The sequence below is a fragment of the Elaeis guineensis genome, chromosome 5 (genome assembly GCF_000442705.2).
Source record: "Elaeis guineensis isolate ETL-2024a chromosome 5, EG11, whole genome shotgun sequence".
Classification (NCBI taxonomy): domain Eukaryota; kingdom Viridiplantae; phylum Streptophyta; class Magnoliopsida; order Arecales; family Arecaceae; genus Elaeis; species Elaeis guineensis.
Window position 1 is genome coordinate 460,783 of NC_025997.2, and position 15,055 is coordinate 475,837.

The window sequence follows — 15,055 nt, forward strand, 5'->3', positions numbered from 1 at the left end:
ATCTTGACAACTTCCTCCCCCTCCCCCTCTCCCTCTCGCTCTCACGAGAATTTAAACCTATTCTTCCATCATCAACCGTGTCAAAGATCGTTTCCCTCCCCCTCCTCTCCTCTTACGTTTGCCGTGATCCGATCTCTCTCTCTCTTTCCTTCCCCTCTTTCTTTGTTCCTCGAGTGGAAGGAACACGAGGGATGTCGGATGCTCTGATCAATGGGTTGGCCGGCGCCGGCGGAGGGATCATCGCTCAGCTCCTCACTTACCCTTTGCAAACCGTACCTCTCTCTCTCTCTCTCTTTCTCTCTCTGTGTGTGTCTCTCTCGATTTCCCTCTTCTCTTCTCGTCTCGATCCGTTAGATTCTTTTATCCCCTTCGATTCACCAAAAAGGGGGAAAAAAGACAACTAGGCTAAGTTCTTGGATCAATAGGTAGAGACTTAAACCTGATAATTTGGAATCTCAGGTCAACACTCGCCAGCAGACCGAACGCGATCCATCCGAGCCCAGCGCCCGGGATGGAACAATACGCCAGATGTACCAGGTATCTACCATCTCCCTCCCCTGCCCTTCTTCATTTCCCATGATTACCGATATTTTCATTCTAAATTTTGGGGACTCGTGGTTAATTTAGGTGGTGAAACAAGAGGGATGGGAGCGTCTGTACGGCGGCCTCACGCCGTCGCTGGTCGGTACGGCGGCCTCCCAGGTGATTAGCCCCTGCCCCGGCTAACTTGTTGAGGAGTCCTTTTTCTCTCTCTTGTGCAGTATGCCGCGAGTGAACGAGTTACATGGTGTGGATTTGTCGCGCATAGTTAGTTTGTTTTTAGAGTCTGAGTCTTCTTTTCTGCGATGGTCAAATAAAAGTTAGAGATTAATCTCCTCCTGCTACATTTTACCCGAACGGCAGGAAGTGAGGTCTGTTTCTGTCAATTTTTTCACCGCACCTAGCTTCTTCAATGGTTCACGTTGTCACGACTGTGATTATTTATGTGCTGTATTGGTAACTGCGGAACCAAGTTGATCTCCTTTCGTATATGGCTTAGAAGGAAATAATGTGCATTTTCAGATGTTGGGCACGCACAGGGTTTGGCTTGAATTAGGATCTTGATCGTGTAATCTTGAATTCTGTAGCAAAAAATTGTGCACCCATCAGGTATTAGTTGAGTGAGATCATGTTCGGTAATTAACGTTTTACAAGTAAGAATGGCATCGCACAATTTTTGTTGTGGCACATTGGCTACCTTTTGTCACCAGTTAACAGGGTAGGATTCTAAAACTCATCATGTATTGATGACGAGATACAACTTTCAAACAGTGAGGTTTTATTTTAATGGAAAATCATTTTGATAATTGTTCTGCTAGAAATCAAGATAAAGAAATGGAAACAGGATAGATTCTTTTCAGTTGTGTGTGTGTGTGTGTTTGTGTTTAATGGCATCGCACAATTTTTGTTGTGGCACATTGGCTACCTTTTGTCACCAGTTAACAGGGTAGGATTCAAAAACTCGTCATGTATTGATGACAAGATACAACTTTCAAACAGTGAGGTTTTGTTTTAATGGAAAATCATTTTGATAATTGTTCTGCTAGAAATCAAGATAAAGAAATGGAAACAGGATAGATTCTTTTCAGTTGTGTGTGTGTGTGTGTGTGTGTGTTCTTTACTCCGTGATTACTTGGCTGAGTTCATTCTACTTTCAGAGAAAATAAGTGCTTTGCTTGCTTTGTCCTATTAAGGTGAGTCCATAATGTAGAAAAGCCAACAAAAGGATAGTGAGGAATGAAACTTCCGTTGGAGTTGAAGAGGTTTTGATGAGTGCTGCCCTTGGAAAATGAGAAAAGATTTTATGAATTATAGAAGATAGACTCTCACAAAATCAGGTATATGAAAAATGATTGACCTTTATCTCTTCCCATCTCAAGTTATTCTGATGCATAGCCATGTCTAAAAATTAGGAAATCATAGCATGTCTTTTTGGGCAAACTTGGCTTGAGATGTATGCTTTGTTGGTACAAGTTGAACAAATTAGAGTTGAGATGAGAGTAGAAACTAATTAAGAAGAGATACTGTTGTAAGTGAATATAAATTTCTGGTTTAGCAGGAAGTTAGATAGGTCTTGTGTAAGTAATATGTTTCCTGTTGTGGTAGGTCTGGTTAATGTGGATCTCTGCTTCATAAACAAGTTCTCAATCAACAAATGACTACATAACAATGTAGAAGCTGCAAAGCAACCTATATGGTGGACAAGGTTTGTTGAGAATGCAGAATCTTTCAAGATAGTGATATATTGCACCATGACATGGTGCCATTATTATTCAGTGATTTTAGTAGTTTATGAAAGAATGGAGTGCATTGATATTTGTTACAAGTTTCAGGAGTTTCTGTATGACAGGACATTCAAATGCCTATATTGACAATGCATGTGACATACATGATTACCAAGCGGACGCCTTTCCTATTGTACTCAATTAATTGAGCAGGAACTTCTTTAAGAAAGGGTGATATTGCAGAAGATGTAGGTTGAAGATAAATTCACATTCTACAATAGCCGTTTGATGGGAAATCAAACCAAGCTGGAGGCTGTTGCAGCGACTGGTTGATACTTATCATATTTGGAAACTTTAAATGACATGGGAAACATGTGGGATACAAAACTCAAGATGGCAGCACTTTAACGGCAAAACTGAGTTTTCCCAAACTTAAGATCTGATGCATTTTGACATGTGTAATTTATTATTATCCAGGCCACTGGAAATTGCATTCTCTATCTACACCATTCAGATTTAGTGATTGTTGGTACTAAGAGTTTCCATGGGAAGAGCCAGATGTATGGTATCAGAAGGCTCATGCCTCTTATTTTGACCAGTGTACACTTTTTGAGAAGCTTCCAGTGATCACATTACTTCTGCTGAAGCATTTAATTTCAGCACTTTTAGAATGAAGGCTTTGGGGCACTCTTATTACGGAATAAACCTCAGGAGTATTTCGTACCCTAGAATGACAGATTTTTTTTTTTCTTTCTGGGTAAAATATTGGACTAGTTGATCCAAAGCCTTGATTAATAAAGATATACAAGCCTCAATAAGTCGAGAGAAAACCAAAAAAGAGTACTTCATAGCAATCTTGCTCTGATTAAATGGTTTATCACATGACCTGACTGTCTTGACTAAATTTGTCTCATTCATTTGTGGTTTTAGACTTGATCAGATTACAGCATTTAGTGCGGCAAAATAGTGACAAACTTGTGAATGAGCTATTTATATGTTGTTTTAACTTATCGACCAATATTCATTCACCATTCTTGAAATCAAGACTTTTGATCAGTGTTATGCACGGTTATGCTCTCTTCCCTACTTTTTGCATCTAATAAACCCTTATGAACTGCTTGGTTTTGCAGTGGTTTGTTACCTGAAACTGCACAATGCTAGTATATGGGTTTCTATTTAAGGCTTTCTTATTGAACTATCATTGTTTTGGCACAGGGTGTATATTACTATTTCTATCAAGTATTTAGAAATAGAGCAGAAACTGCTGCTCATGATCATTGGAAGAAAGGAATTGGAGATGGATCTGTTGGCATGTTCGAATCACTTGTTGTTGCTGCATTATCCGGGTGATTAGCTGCACATGGATTTTTTATTTATAATATCAGTCTTGTGCCTGGCATTGGATGTTAGTAATGCAAGCCATGTTGCAAATTCCAAAATACTTGCTTGATAAATGGTGGCTTTGTTTCCTGCAAATTCATACATGTTTGGAGCAGATCCATGGGAAGCCAAAAGACTACTTTTGAGCTTGGCACCATCATTGAATATGACTTTTGTTTTATTAGTCAATCATGTCACGTGTGATTTGCTAAGTTGCTCCATATTTTCCTGGGTGCAGATGCGTAAATGTGCTACTGACAAACCCTATATGGGTAGTAGTTACAAGGATGCAGGTGAGAGACTAGCTTAGTCATTTTCAGAACTATCATGTTTACCCTGATTATGTTGTTGGTAGAAATGTTTGTGGAAAACTGTTTTGCTTGGTTTTTTTTGTTAATATCTCTTGGCACTTTGCAGACTCACAAGAAGACAGACAAAAAACAGGTTACTTGTGCTTTGCCATGTGTTCCAGATGAAGCAATTCAGGCTGCAATTATTGAGCATCCATCTTACAGAACTAGCCATGTGGTATATCTTCATAACCATGTTATTTATATATTAGATTGCTGTTTGTATGGAAAAAAGAACCTCTCATTTCTTTATCAAGTTCCTTGTTGACTTTTATGGAAAACCTATTTTTAGACATCTGCAGCCTGTTTATTTATTCAATTAAAACCTGTGGTTTATTCATGGATAGGAGAGTCATTGTAACATCACTTGACATGTTCAATAAGTGCAATGTACATATAGCCCTCGTGATTGGTAGATGAGCTGGAAGTAACTAAGACTTTGTAATAGAAAAGAAACTTCTCCCCCCTTGTGAATTTAACAACTATTTGCTCAAAATGCCCCTGCAAAGTCTATATGATAGATTTTTTTTTTTTTTTTTTTGGAAATCGAAATTTTAACACCAATTGCATCATGAGTGGTTCTAGCCTGCTTTCCTCTTTCATTCAGTTAAATCAGCTGTGTAGACTGAATTAAATTAACTCATACAGGTTCAAGAACTCTATGATGAAGCAGGACTATGGGGTTTCTGGAAGGGTGTAGTTCCTACACTTATAATGGTTGGTAAGAGAAAATTTGTTTCAAGTTGTAACTGGGTTAGATCATAACTTTGAATATCCTTCAGGTCAGCAATCCTTCTATCCAGTTCATGCTGTATGAAACCCTCTTGAAGAAGATGAAGATAAAACGAGCCTCAAACAGGAAAGGTGCTGATGGATTTACTGCTCTCGAGGTAGTTTGTCTTTAGAATATGTTGTTAGCAATTCATTCAGCAAAAGAACCTGAAAATATTTAAATATTTCTCAGTGATATAACATAAAGTTGGGTTGAAATTTTTTTGGTTGATGAAGTTCCCTTGTTGGAAGAGATTCAATTGGCTCTTTATTTCCTTGCAATAGAAGTCTTTATGGTTACTTTATCTTTAAGGAGCCTGTCTACTTGTTAAGCATATGAATGTCCTGATAATACATTAGCCATGTCCAGATTTTTCTTCTCGGAGCTGTTGCCAAACTTGGAGCTACCGTTGTTACATACCCCCTCTTAGTGGTGAAGGTGACCTATCTTTAACTTTGCTGATATATAGATTGACTAATGCCAGTTCTTTTTGTTTTCTACGTCAAGTATATTGCTATAGCTTGAGAATCATTCCACCACCTTGTTGGAACTTCAGTTTCAGTATTATGATTTGTTGTTTTATTTCAGTCAAGGCTTCAGGTGAAACGAGGACATGATGATGACAAGAGACGTCAGTATAAAGGTCTTATACCATCTCAAAAGTACATCCTTTTAAATTAAGTGATGAATTAACATTTTCGTCTGTCCACTATATGACAAAAGAACCAGTTAAACCTTTTCAGAATCTTACTTGTTTTAGTTTAATCACTGCAAAATGATTCTCATTTTCTTTTTTTCTTGTCAAGTATTAAATTCTAATGGTTACTGAAGTGGCTTGGATGCTCCTTTACTGGTATGATTTTTATTTTTTAATTTTTTTTGGTCTTTGTTGGGTTTTGGGTTGGTGGGGGGGGGGGTGGTGCAGGTACATTTGATGCAATCACAAAGATGATCCGCTATGAAGGCCTGTCAGGTTTTTATAAAGGAATGAGCACAAAAGTTGTGCAGAGCGTATTTGCTGCAGCAGTCCTGTTTATGGTTAAGGAGGAGCTGGTGAAGGCAGCTCGTTTTCTGGTGACGGGAGAACTTAGATCGATCAATCATTCAAGATCAAAGGCACGTTCGTAGTTTTGGTTACTTTTTGCATCGTCACATAGCAGCCATTTGGGGCCGTTCTTTAGCCGAAGTTCTACTCCAGAAAATCAATGACTGTGATAAGCCCTCAAATAAGAGGCAAACAAAATAACATTTGCTTCCTGTGGCGTTACATGATTATGTGATTGATTGTAATTGAGTTCCAAGAAATCTGAAAATCTTAGGATCGAGAAGCATAGTGGAGCATTAAGATTGAAAGCACGCTTTTGTTTCTGCGTGGCTTCTCCCTTGGTAGTTGTTTTCATAATTTAAGTGGATTTCTGTCTGCTAGCTCCGTTTCCTTCTTTAGCGAGGCTATGGCCGAGTACCGGTTGCCTCCGTGATTTTTGGCCGTCCCTTGATGGGAATACAACGACCATGTTAATTCCATAGAACTTCTTATACAACATTAAAAAGGAAAAGCAAAGAAAACTTGCAGTGAAAATCGGATATGTGCCTTCTAGTTGAGTTGCGGACGTGCATCGCTCTGGTGGGAATGTCCGAGGTTTGATTATGAGTCCATGACAATATCTGGCACCTTGTTCGGTTCTCCAGGTGTGAAGAATCAAATATGTGGTTTTTAGTCATCCAACATTTGGTCGGTGCACTCTATTGCGTCTAAAACAAAATATGTATGGAGTAATTCTTTGTCCACGGCATCTGATGAAGAAAAAATATACCACTTCATCAAATAGGATCATGTATTACAATTAATAAGGAGTAAGCATTTAATGTAGTTTATTTTTTTTTTCTCAAATTTGTTCTTATCATAAATATCTTTTTTTATTAAAGACTAATATTTTGAATAATGTTTATAATGTTCTGTTGCTTTTATATGATGTAACAGAGTATCATAAGATGCAACAAGATATCATATATCATATCATTATTATGATGTCTTATTATTTTTTATGACATCTCGATAAGTATATATAGAATGTAATAGAATGTCATACCATTATTATGACATCTTATTATTATCTATGACATTCTGGTCAAGCATGAGTAAAATAGAATAAAAAGAAAGAAAGGAAATTTTGGTCAAAAAAATTTAGAAAAAAATTGAGTTCGGAGATGATGGACCAAAAATTTTTCAATATATTAAAATCGCATAGGCAATAAGCCTATCATTATTGATCGAATAATCAATTTATTCTACAAGCAAATCGTTGTACAAATTTTTTTCTTCCTTTTTTTTATCCAGCACAAGCGAAAAAATCCATCCTTGTTAATTGGATAATGGATAGGCTACGTCCCCAGGTCCTTTTCTTTTCTCTCCAAAGATTCTGCAAAATATATATATATATAAATTATAAAAATATCTTTCAACTTTAGGTTAATTTTATTTACACCTCATCCACTTTAAAAAATTATTAAATTGGCCCCTTATAGTTATTAAATATCTCATCATGATCTCGACATTTACTTATCCATTGGTGTCGTTAGCTTACCGTTGCAATAAACAAAATTACCCCTTTTTCATATAGACAATTTGAAATAATTTTCTACTGTACCTCTTCCAATTCTAAGGGTTCTTACTTTGGACTCCCTTGCCTGTGTCTTCCTTTCTCTGATAAATTTTCAATAACTACGGACCATCCCACCCTTAGCTTAGGGTCAACAATCCTTCCTTCACCATGCACAACCATGGCAGACATCCGAAGAGCCCAACTAGAGATGGAATTTAATGACTGACTTCAATTAAAACATAAAAATCATAGATTTATAGATGAAATTTAGGTTTGTACATACATAATGTGTGTTTATGCATGCCGATGATTATTAGATATGATATCATATTCTAATAATCTTTATTTGCATATAATGTTCGTCGACATGTGTTCTGTCATGGTCCCTTTTACCTATGATTTTTTATGCTCCTATATATGTTGTTTATGTGCATAAAAAATTATTTTTGGATAGATGTGGTTCCATGTAAGTATCTAACCTGAAGAATAATCCACCATTGTACTGCATCTTTTAAATTGTATATTTTCTAAGGCAAGATTTGAGAGAATATATAATGTCCATATATTAATTACAATCTCAACATGGACTTCATTTCAAAATAAGCTAAAATTATTTTATCATTAAGTAATTTATAAATATTGTCTAATTATAAGTTTTAATTATTTGATTGGTAAGTACTCAAGTATAACCAAGTGCTAAGTGATAAGTGATATATTTTTATATTTATTGTAGATATTTTTGATAATTTATGATGTTAACATCTTCTTACAAATCTAATTTTATAATTTTATTAATTTTTTTTTAAAAATAAATAATTTAAAAAAAAATAAAATTAGATATATTTATAAAAAATAATATGTTAATTTAATTGAAAATTTTAAGCACCAAAATAAAAAAAAAATTTAAAAAATTTAATACATATTTTTTTTCAATTTTTCAGATAAAAATTGGAGCAAAAATGGAGCTAAAATACCTTAAAAAAATCTAAAAATAACCTCCGATGCATGGTGGACCAATCGGTCGGTCCACGGAATCAAGACGCGGTCTACCAGAGATCTCACGTGGTCTACAAGCGCGGTTCACAGGTGGGCGGAAGCTATTTTGCATGATCGGATGATCGAAAACTCATCCATCAAGAGATCCAACGGTCTAGATTTGTGCCGACTTTAAATAGAACTCTTCTGCGCAATCCGACGGCCCAGAATCAATCTAAGACGCGATCCAACAGTTGAGAACGAATTCGATTGGAATAAGGAGATTAAAAGCTGGATTTTGATCAGATCTGGGTGGTCCAAGCTTGATCCGATAGTCAGGAATATTTCTAGGAGATTAATACATTTTTTAAGGGTTTTAAGATTCTTTTTGTGATCAGAAAAATATAAAAAATTCACCTATAAATAGGAGGTCTGGAAATAAGCTTTTAGAGAAAAAAAATTAAATAAAAAATCAAAAAAAAAATCAAAAAGCTTTAGGGATCAAAATTGGGAGATTATGGAGCTAGAGAGCTTGATATGTGGCTAAATCCCTTAAATCCAGGAATATGATGAAGCCTGTAAATAGATTTTTATTTTTTTTTTTGGATTTAATTTTTATGCAATAAAATTATACTTTTATTTCATATCTTTTTTTTTTCTTTTGAGGTATTGATCCAGCCTACACGGCTTATACCCTCTATTAACGTGTCGTGATCTCTGGATACGGTACGTGCTTTGGAGAGATAGATCGTAGTATGTTAGGTTGAATCTAATATCTTGTAATTAAATTTAGATAGTTTATACTCTAACAAGACGAGCTGTGATCTACTGATACAGTCCGTACCCCTTAGAGATAAGCTATGCTAATATCTTAATCACAAGAAATAATATTGCAACATAAAAAAAAAAAATAAATCTAATTTGCATGGTGGATTCAGAATTTCTGAATTATTTTTCTGACTTATTTTCTTTCATTGATTACACTTTTTAATTAAATTCTTACTATTTTATTTCTTTTAATCCTTCTACAATCAATTCTCTTTTATTTTTTCTTAAAAAAAAAGAGGTAATTGCCCTAGATCCCTGTGGAAATGATCCCTACTCACCCTATCTATATAGTTTAAGTTGATTTTTATTTTTGATCGTGTAGGACAGCGATCAAATTTTGACACCATTATCGAAGATCTAGGTATGATTATTTAAAAAAAAATTCTTAGTTTCTTTCTAACTTACTTAGTTCCTTAGTCAAACTTACTTTCTTAAAAAAAAAAAATCTCTACATTGACACCTCATAATCTACTTAGGAAATTAGATACTTAATTATAAAATCTAAAAAGTAAAATAAATCAATTTACTCTTAACTAACTATCAAATCTGGTCATCTTTTCTTCTTGCATTACATAAGTTCATAAAACATCTTAAGGGCATAAACCCTAAACAAGATAAGGTAAAAATTTTATCACCCTTCCTTGGCCCACAAACCATCATCTTGTATATTGCATTGACCTAAACCTTAACTTAAAATCAATTAGACGTTGACCCCTAAGGACTTTCGAGCTCAATAGGATAAGGGATTCTAAGAGTAAGACTGAATTAGGGTTAGTCAGTTTGACTGATGTCTAGGAAAATGGTTCAGGGACTACATTCTGAAGGAAGATGGTTATTTAATTGGTTCCGTTCGCTTACCTGACCAACTCAGTTGGTATCTAAGGAAAGCAATGGGGGAACCCCCATCGACCTTACACTTATCTGGCCAGTTGAGTGGCTAGTTTTTTTTATCTGGAGTGCTCAAAGGCGATCTTGGTAGTTAGGAGCTGTCTAGATCTAGGATTATCCTTAGCTAAGATTGATTGCATAATGTAATTACTAACCTATAAACTTTAACCCTAATTAAAATACTTTTCTCTAACGTCTCTAGATTTAGGACTCTTTAGGACTCTCATCTCCAGAACTCTTCTTCTTCTCCTCTTTTTCTCTCATATATTAAAATTAAAATTTAAAAAAAAATTAAAAATTAAAAAAAATTATTGAGATAAAATAAAAATTGTTAGACATAATCTAAAACCTACAAGCCTATAAGGTTACTGAGGAAGAAATGTATTCCAATAAACAACCTAGAACTCTGTTGGATCTGTGTTATTCGATTAACTCTGTCCAACCATCTAGAATTAGATCATCGACTAACAATTTTACAATTGATTCTCAAATGATTAACATGCATTCTACATTCATTGAAATAAAAAATGCATACATTTATTCAAGGGAGTTTGAAGATACTAGAATTGTAACTTTGACCAATAGAATTGAAGCTTTAGAATTCAAAAGACATATTCAATTTAATCAAGTGCTAGCACCCATGTGCATTGGATGCGATGCACCAGATCATGTTGTGGAGGAGTGTCCTTATTTGATGAACCCAACCCAAACTGAGCTCATACAGGAGAGTGCATTCAATGAAAGCTACATAAATGAACCTTATGCACCAATCTATAACCTAGGGTCTGAAAGTCATCATAATTTTATATGGTCACAAAATGAAACACAAGGAGCCCATAATTTTTATCAACCCTATCTAAGGCTCAACCAAACACTGAATGATCAATCAGGTTTAGATCCTAAGGAAGAAGTCAACACATTAGAAAAGAGTCTAGATGTCTTAGTGCAATCAACCTCAGACATTAAAAATACTCTCAATAATTTCATGCAAACTACTGACCAATTAATTAAACAATTGGGCCAATCAACTATAGCGGTTAGTAAATTAGAAGAGGGTAAATTATTAAGCCAACTAGAGGATGATTCTAGAGCTTCGAATGGTCTAGAACTTAAAGATCAGTTCAATCAGTTGAGAACATTCAGGTCTGAGAAATTGGAGGAGATACTCAAAGTTGATAATAATGAGGTATTCACACCTAGTGACCATTACACTCAGCTAAATCCAAAATTAATTATTGAACCCCTCATGATACTGGTTGAACCTCTGCTTAAAAAAGAAGAGGCAATAATAGGAGATCCAAAAACACTTCCTCAGCACATCGAGTATATAGATCTAGATCTCTTAAAACCCGACTAGTACTTAAGTTATACCTAGATCTAATTATAAAGAAAAAATTGTTAGTTATCAGGAGAATGAGTCATATAATGGTCCCAAGTAGAAAATACCTTGAGGAAGAGCCTGAATCATATAGAGAATTACAGACTCATGTTAAGATTCAAGCAGGAATAGGATAGACACTCTTTTAGCATCTGGCTGAAGACGTTAAATTTAGCGCTCTTTGGGAGACAACTCAAACTTTTTACTTTGTTTTAACTAATTTTTATTTTTTTAGGAATAAAGGACCGCTCTGTATGAAAGAGCCTGTCAATAATCTGGTCTGGCTGAAGACAATAAACTTAGTGCTTTCTGGGAGGCAACCCAGTTTTTAGTTTTGTTTTTACTTTCTTTTGCATTATGTTCAGGTTAATCAAGATTTGCTTTGTAGGAATTTGAAGGCAATATTGGCTAAGATAGGGGAAGCATCAATTTTAAAAAAAACTTCTAAATCAAGTGACATCTCTTTTTTTTCTTTCTCTTTTTATGCACCCTTTATTTTTTTCTACTCCATTGAGGATAATGTCGATTAAGTTGGAGGAGAGAATAAAAATTTTTAAAGTCCTCAAGTAAGCTAGTGTTTAATATTTAAGCACCATATTATATTTAAGAATTGAGTTAAACCAAGTATTTTTTTAAAAAAAATTGATGTACAGATCAGAGAGTTTGTAAGATATCGAGGGATCAAGTATTAAGAAAACTCAATAAGGAGTTAAGTTTAGAACTTAAATAGTTTTCTTTGAGCATTTCTAAATTTTTTTACCAATATCAAAGAAGAGTTTACTTCTTATGGACTTGTGTAGGATAACTATATATTTCTTCATATATTTAAAAAAAAAAATTCAAGTATTTCATGCTGAGTAACCGGACCTCTTTGCCTAAGAAAGCATTGAGTTTCGCATCAAAAGGTATGAAGGGTAAAAAAATTTTGTTGTAAAGCTAGTTTTAACTTGTAGCCTGTTTAATTCGAGCAAGTAGGTCCGAGGGGTATTCTATACCTAGTACCCTAAAGCCATCTAATTTGAGAATCATTGGCTGAAAACTCGCTACATGGATCAAACAGAAAGCTTAAGAGGTTAAGACACTCAATAGCGGTACAATATTAAAAAAAAAAAGTTCAATAAATGAAGGATGGAAGTAACAATATACTTATCCATAAGAATGTTAATGATTTAGAGATAAAGGTAGAAATAATTTAGAAAAAGTTCTAAAAAATTTTAGTGTTCTTAGTTTAACTCTTATATTGATTAGTATTAATACTCCAATGATATACCTCACTCACGCTCTACTGTATATCAGTGACTTTTTTTAAAATTATTTGGTAAAATTTGAAACTTTAAGTTAAATGATACTTAAATCTAAATTCTTTCTTTACTCGAGGATGAGCAAAGTTCAAGTTGAAAAGTGTGATAAGTGATATATTTTTATATTTATTGTAGATATTTTTGATAATTTATGGTATTAACATCTTCTTAAAAACTTAATTTCATTAATTTATTAATTTTTTTTGAAAATAAAATAATTTAAGAAAAAAATATGAAATTAGATATATTTATGAAAAATAAGATGTTAATTTAATTGAGCAATTTAAGTATCAAAATGAAGAAAAATTTTTGAAAAATTTAATACATATTTTTTTTAATTTTTCCGATAAAAATCGGAGCAAAAATGGAGCCAAAATATCTTTAAAAAACCTAAAAATAGCCTCCGGTGCATGGTGGACCGGTCGGTCGGTCCACGAAATCAGAGCGTGGTCCACCAGAGATCTCATGCAGTCTACAAGCACGGTTCATAAGCGGACGAAAGCTATTTTGTGCGATTGGACGATCGAAAACTCATCCATCAAGAGATCCAACGGTCCAGATTTGTGCCGACTTTGAATAGAACTCTTCTGCGTAATCCAACGACCCAGAATCAATCTAAGGTGCGATCCAACAGTTAAGAATGAATCTAATTGGAATAAGGAGATTAAAAGCTGGATTTTGATCAGATCTAGGTGGTCCAAGCCTGATCCAACGGCCAGAAATATTCCTAGGAGATTAATATGTTTTCTAAGAGTTTTAGGACTCCTTTTGTGATCAGAAAAATATAAAAAATTCATCTATAAATAGAGGGTCTGGGAATAAGCTTTGAGAGGAGAAAAAATTAGAGAAAAAGTAAGAAAAAAATAGAGAAAAAAAAATCAAAGAGCTTTAGGGATCAAATATTGGGAGATTATAGAGCTAGAGAGCTTAATGCGTGGCTAAATCCCTTCAATCCAGGAATATGATGAAGCCTGTAAATAGATTTTTATTTTTTTCTTTTTATATTTAATTTTTATATAATAAAATTATACTTTAATTTATATCTTTTTATTTTCTTTTGAGATATTGATCCAGCCTACATGGCCTATACCCTCTATTGACGTACCGTGATCTCTGGATACGGTACGTACTTTGGAGAGATAGATCATAGTATGTTAAATTGAATCTAATATTTTGTAATTAAATTTAGATAGTTTATACTCCAATAGGACGAGCTGTGATCTATTGATACAGTCCGTATCCCTTAGAGATAAGCTATGCTAATATCTTAATCACAAAAAATAATATTACAATATAAAAAAAATAATAAATCTAATTTGTATGGTGGATTCAGAATTCCTGGATTATTTCTCTGACTTATTTTTTTTCATTGATTATATTTTTAATTAAATTCTTACTATTTTATTTCTTTTAATCCTTCTACAATCAAATTTTTTTTATTTTTTTTAAAAAAAAAGAGGTAATCATCCTAGATCCCCGTAGAAATGATCCCTACTCATCCTATCTATATAGTTTGAGTTGGTTTTTATTTTTGACCACCTACGACAGCGATCAAATTTTATCTCCCATTGATTTTCTTAGATACCAACTGAGTTAGCCAGGTAAGCGAACGGAACCAATTAAATAACCACCTTCCTTCAGGACGTAGTCCTTGAATTACTTTTCTAAACACCAGTCAAACTGACTAACCCTAACTTAGTCTTACTCTTAGGATTTCTTATCCTATTGAGCTCGAATGTCCTTAAGGGCCCATGTCTAATTGATTTTAAGTTAAGATTTAGGTCAATGCAATATATAGGATGGTGGTTTGTGGGTCAAGAAAGGGTGATAAAATCTACACCTTATCTTGTTTAGAATTTGTACCCTTAAGATATTTTATGGACTTATGTAATGCAAGAAGAAAAGATGATCAGATTTGATAGTTAGTTAAGAGTAACTTGATTTATTTCACTTTTTAGGTTTTGTGATTAAGTATCTAATTCCCTAAGTAGATTATGAGGTGTCAATGTAAAGAATTTTTTTTTAAGAAAGTAAGTTTGACTAAGGAACTAAGTAAGTTAGAAAGAAACTAAGAAAAAAAATTTTAAAAAAAATAATCTTGCCTAGATCTCCGACAATGGCGCTAAAATTTGATCACTGTCGTAGGCGGTTAAAAATAAAAACCAACTCAAACTATATAGATAGGGTGAGTAGAGATCATTTCTACGGAGATCTAGGACGATTACCTCTTTTTTTTTAAGAAGAAATAAAAGAGAATTGATTGTAGAAGGATTAAAAGAAATAAAATAGCAAGAATTTAATTAAAAGTGTAATCAA

The 15,055-nt window shown here is 34.0% G+C and overlaps 1 protein-coding gene across 2 annotated transcripts; it reads left to right on the forward strand.

Moving 5' to 3' along the window:
* The first annotated feature begins 2 nt into the window (after nucleotides 1-2).
* On the forward strand, nucleotides 3-6,191 carry LOC105032582 (peroxisomal nicotinamide adenine dinucleotide carrier). 2 transcript variants are annotated; one of them, XM_010907056.4, is made up of 11 exons: nucleotides 5-272; nucleotides 460-537; nucleotides 628-702; nucleotides 3,480-3,610; nucleotides 3,883-3,937; nucleotides 4,062-4,172; nucleotides 4,643-4,711; nucleotides 4,777-4,884; nucleotides 5,136-5,204; nucleotides 5,355-5,409; nucleotides 5,692-6,191. In XM_010907056.4, the coding sequence occupies exons 1-11, from the start codon at nucleotides 192-194 to the stop codon at nucleotides 5,892-5,894; spliced, it is 1,035 nt and encodes a 344-aa protein (XP_010905358.1). In that variant the 5' UTR covers nucleotides 5-191; the 3' UTR covers nucleotides 5,895-6,191. The 2 variants fall into 2 exon arrangements, with proteins under 2 accessions (XP_029116891.1, XP_010905358.1); XM_029261058.2 differs by lacking the exon at nucleotides 628-702 and having other exon boundaries at nucleotides 3-272.
* Nucleotides 6,192-15,055: the final 8,864 nt, after the last annotated feature.

What these genes read in the sequence shown, in the direction of transcription:
- LOC105032582 (XM_010907056.4), top strand. Translation starts at nt 192, where the DNA reads ATGTCGGATGCTCTGATCAATGGGTTGGCCGGCGCCGGCGGAGGGATC. An exon ending in CAATACGCCAGATGTACCAG is followed by an intron (nt 538 to 627) that starts GTATCTACCATC and finishes TGGTTAATTTAG; the next exon opens with GTGGTGAAACAAGAGGGATG. An exon ending in CTTACAGAACTAGCCATGTG is followed by an intron (nt 4,173 to 4,642) that starts GTATATCTTCAT and finishes TAACTCATACAG; the next exon opens with GTTCAAGAACTCTATGATGA.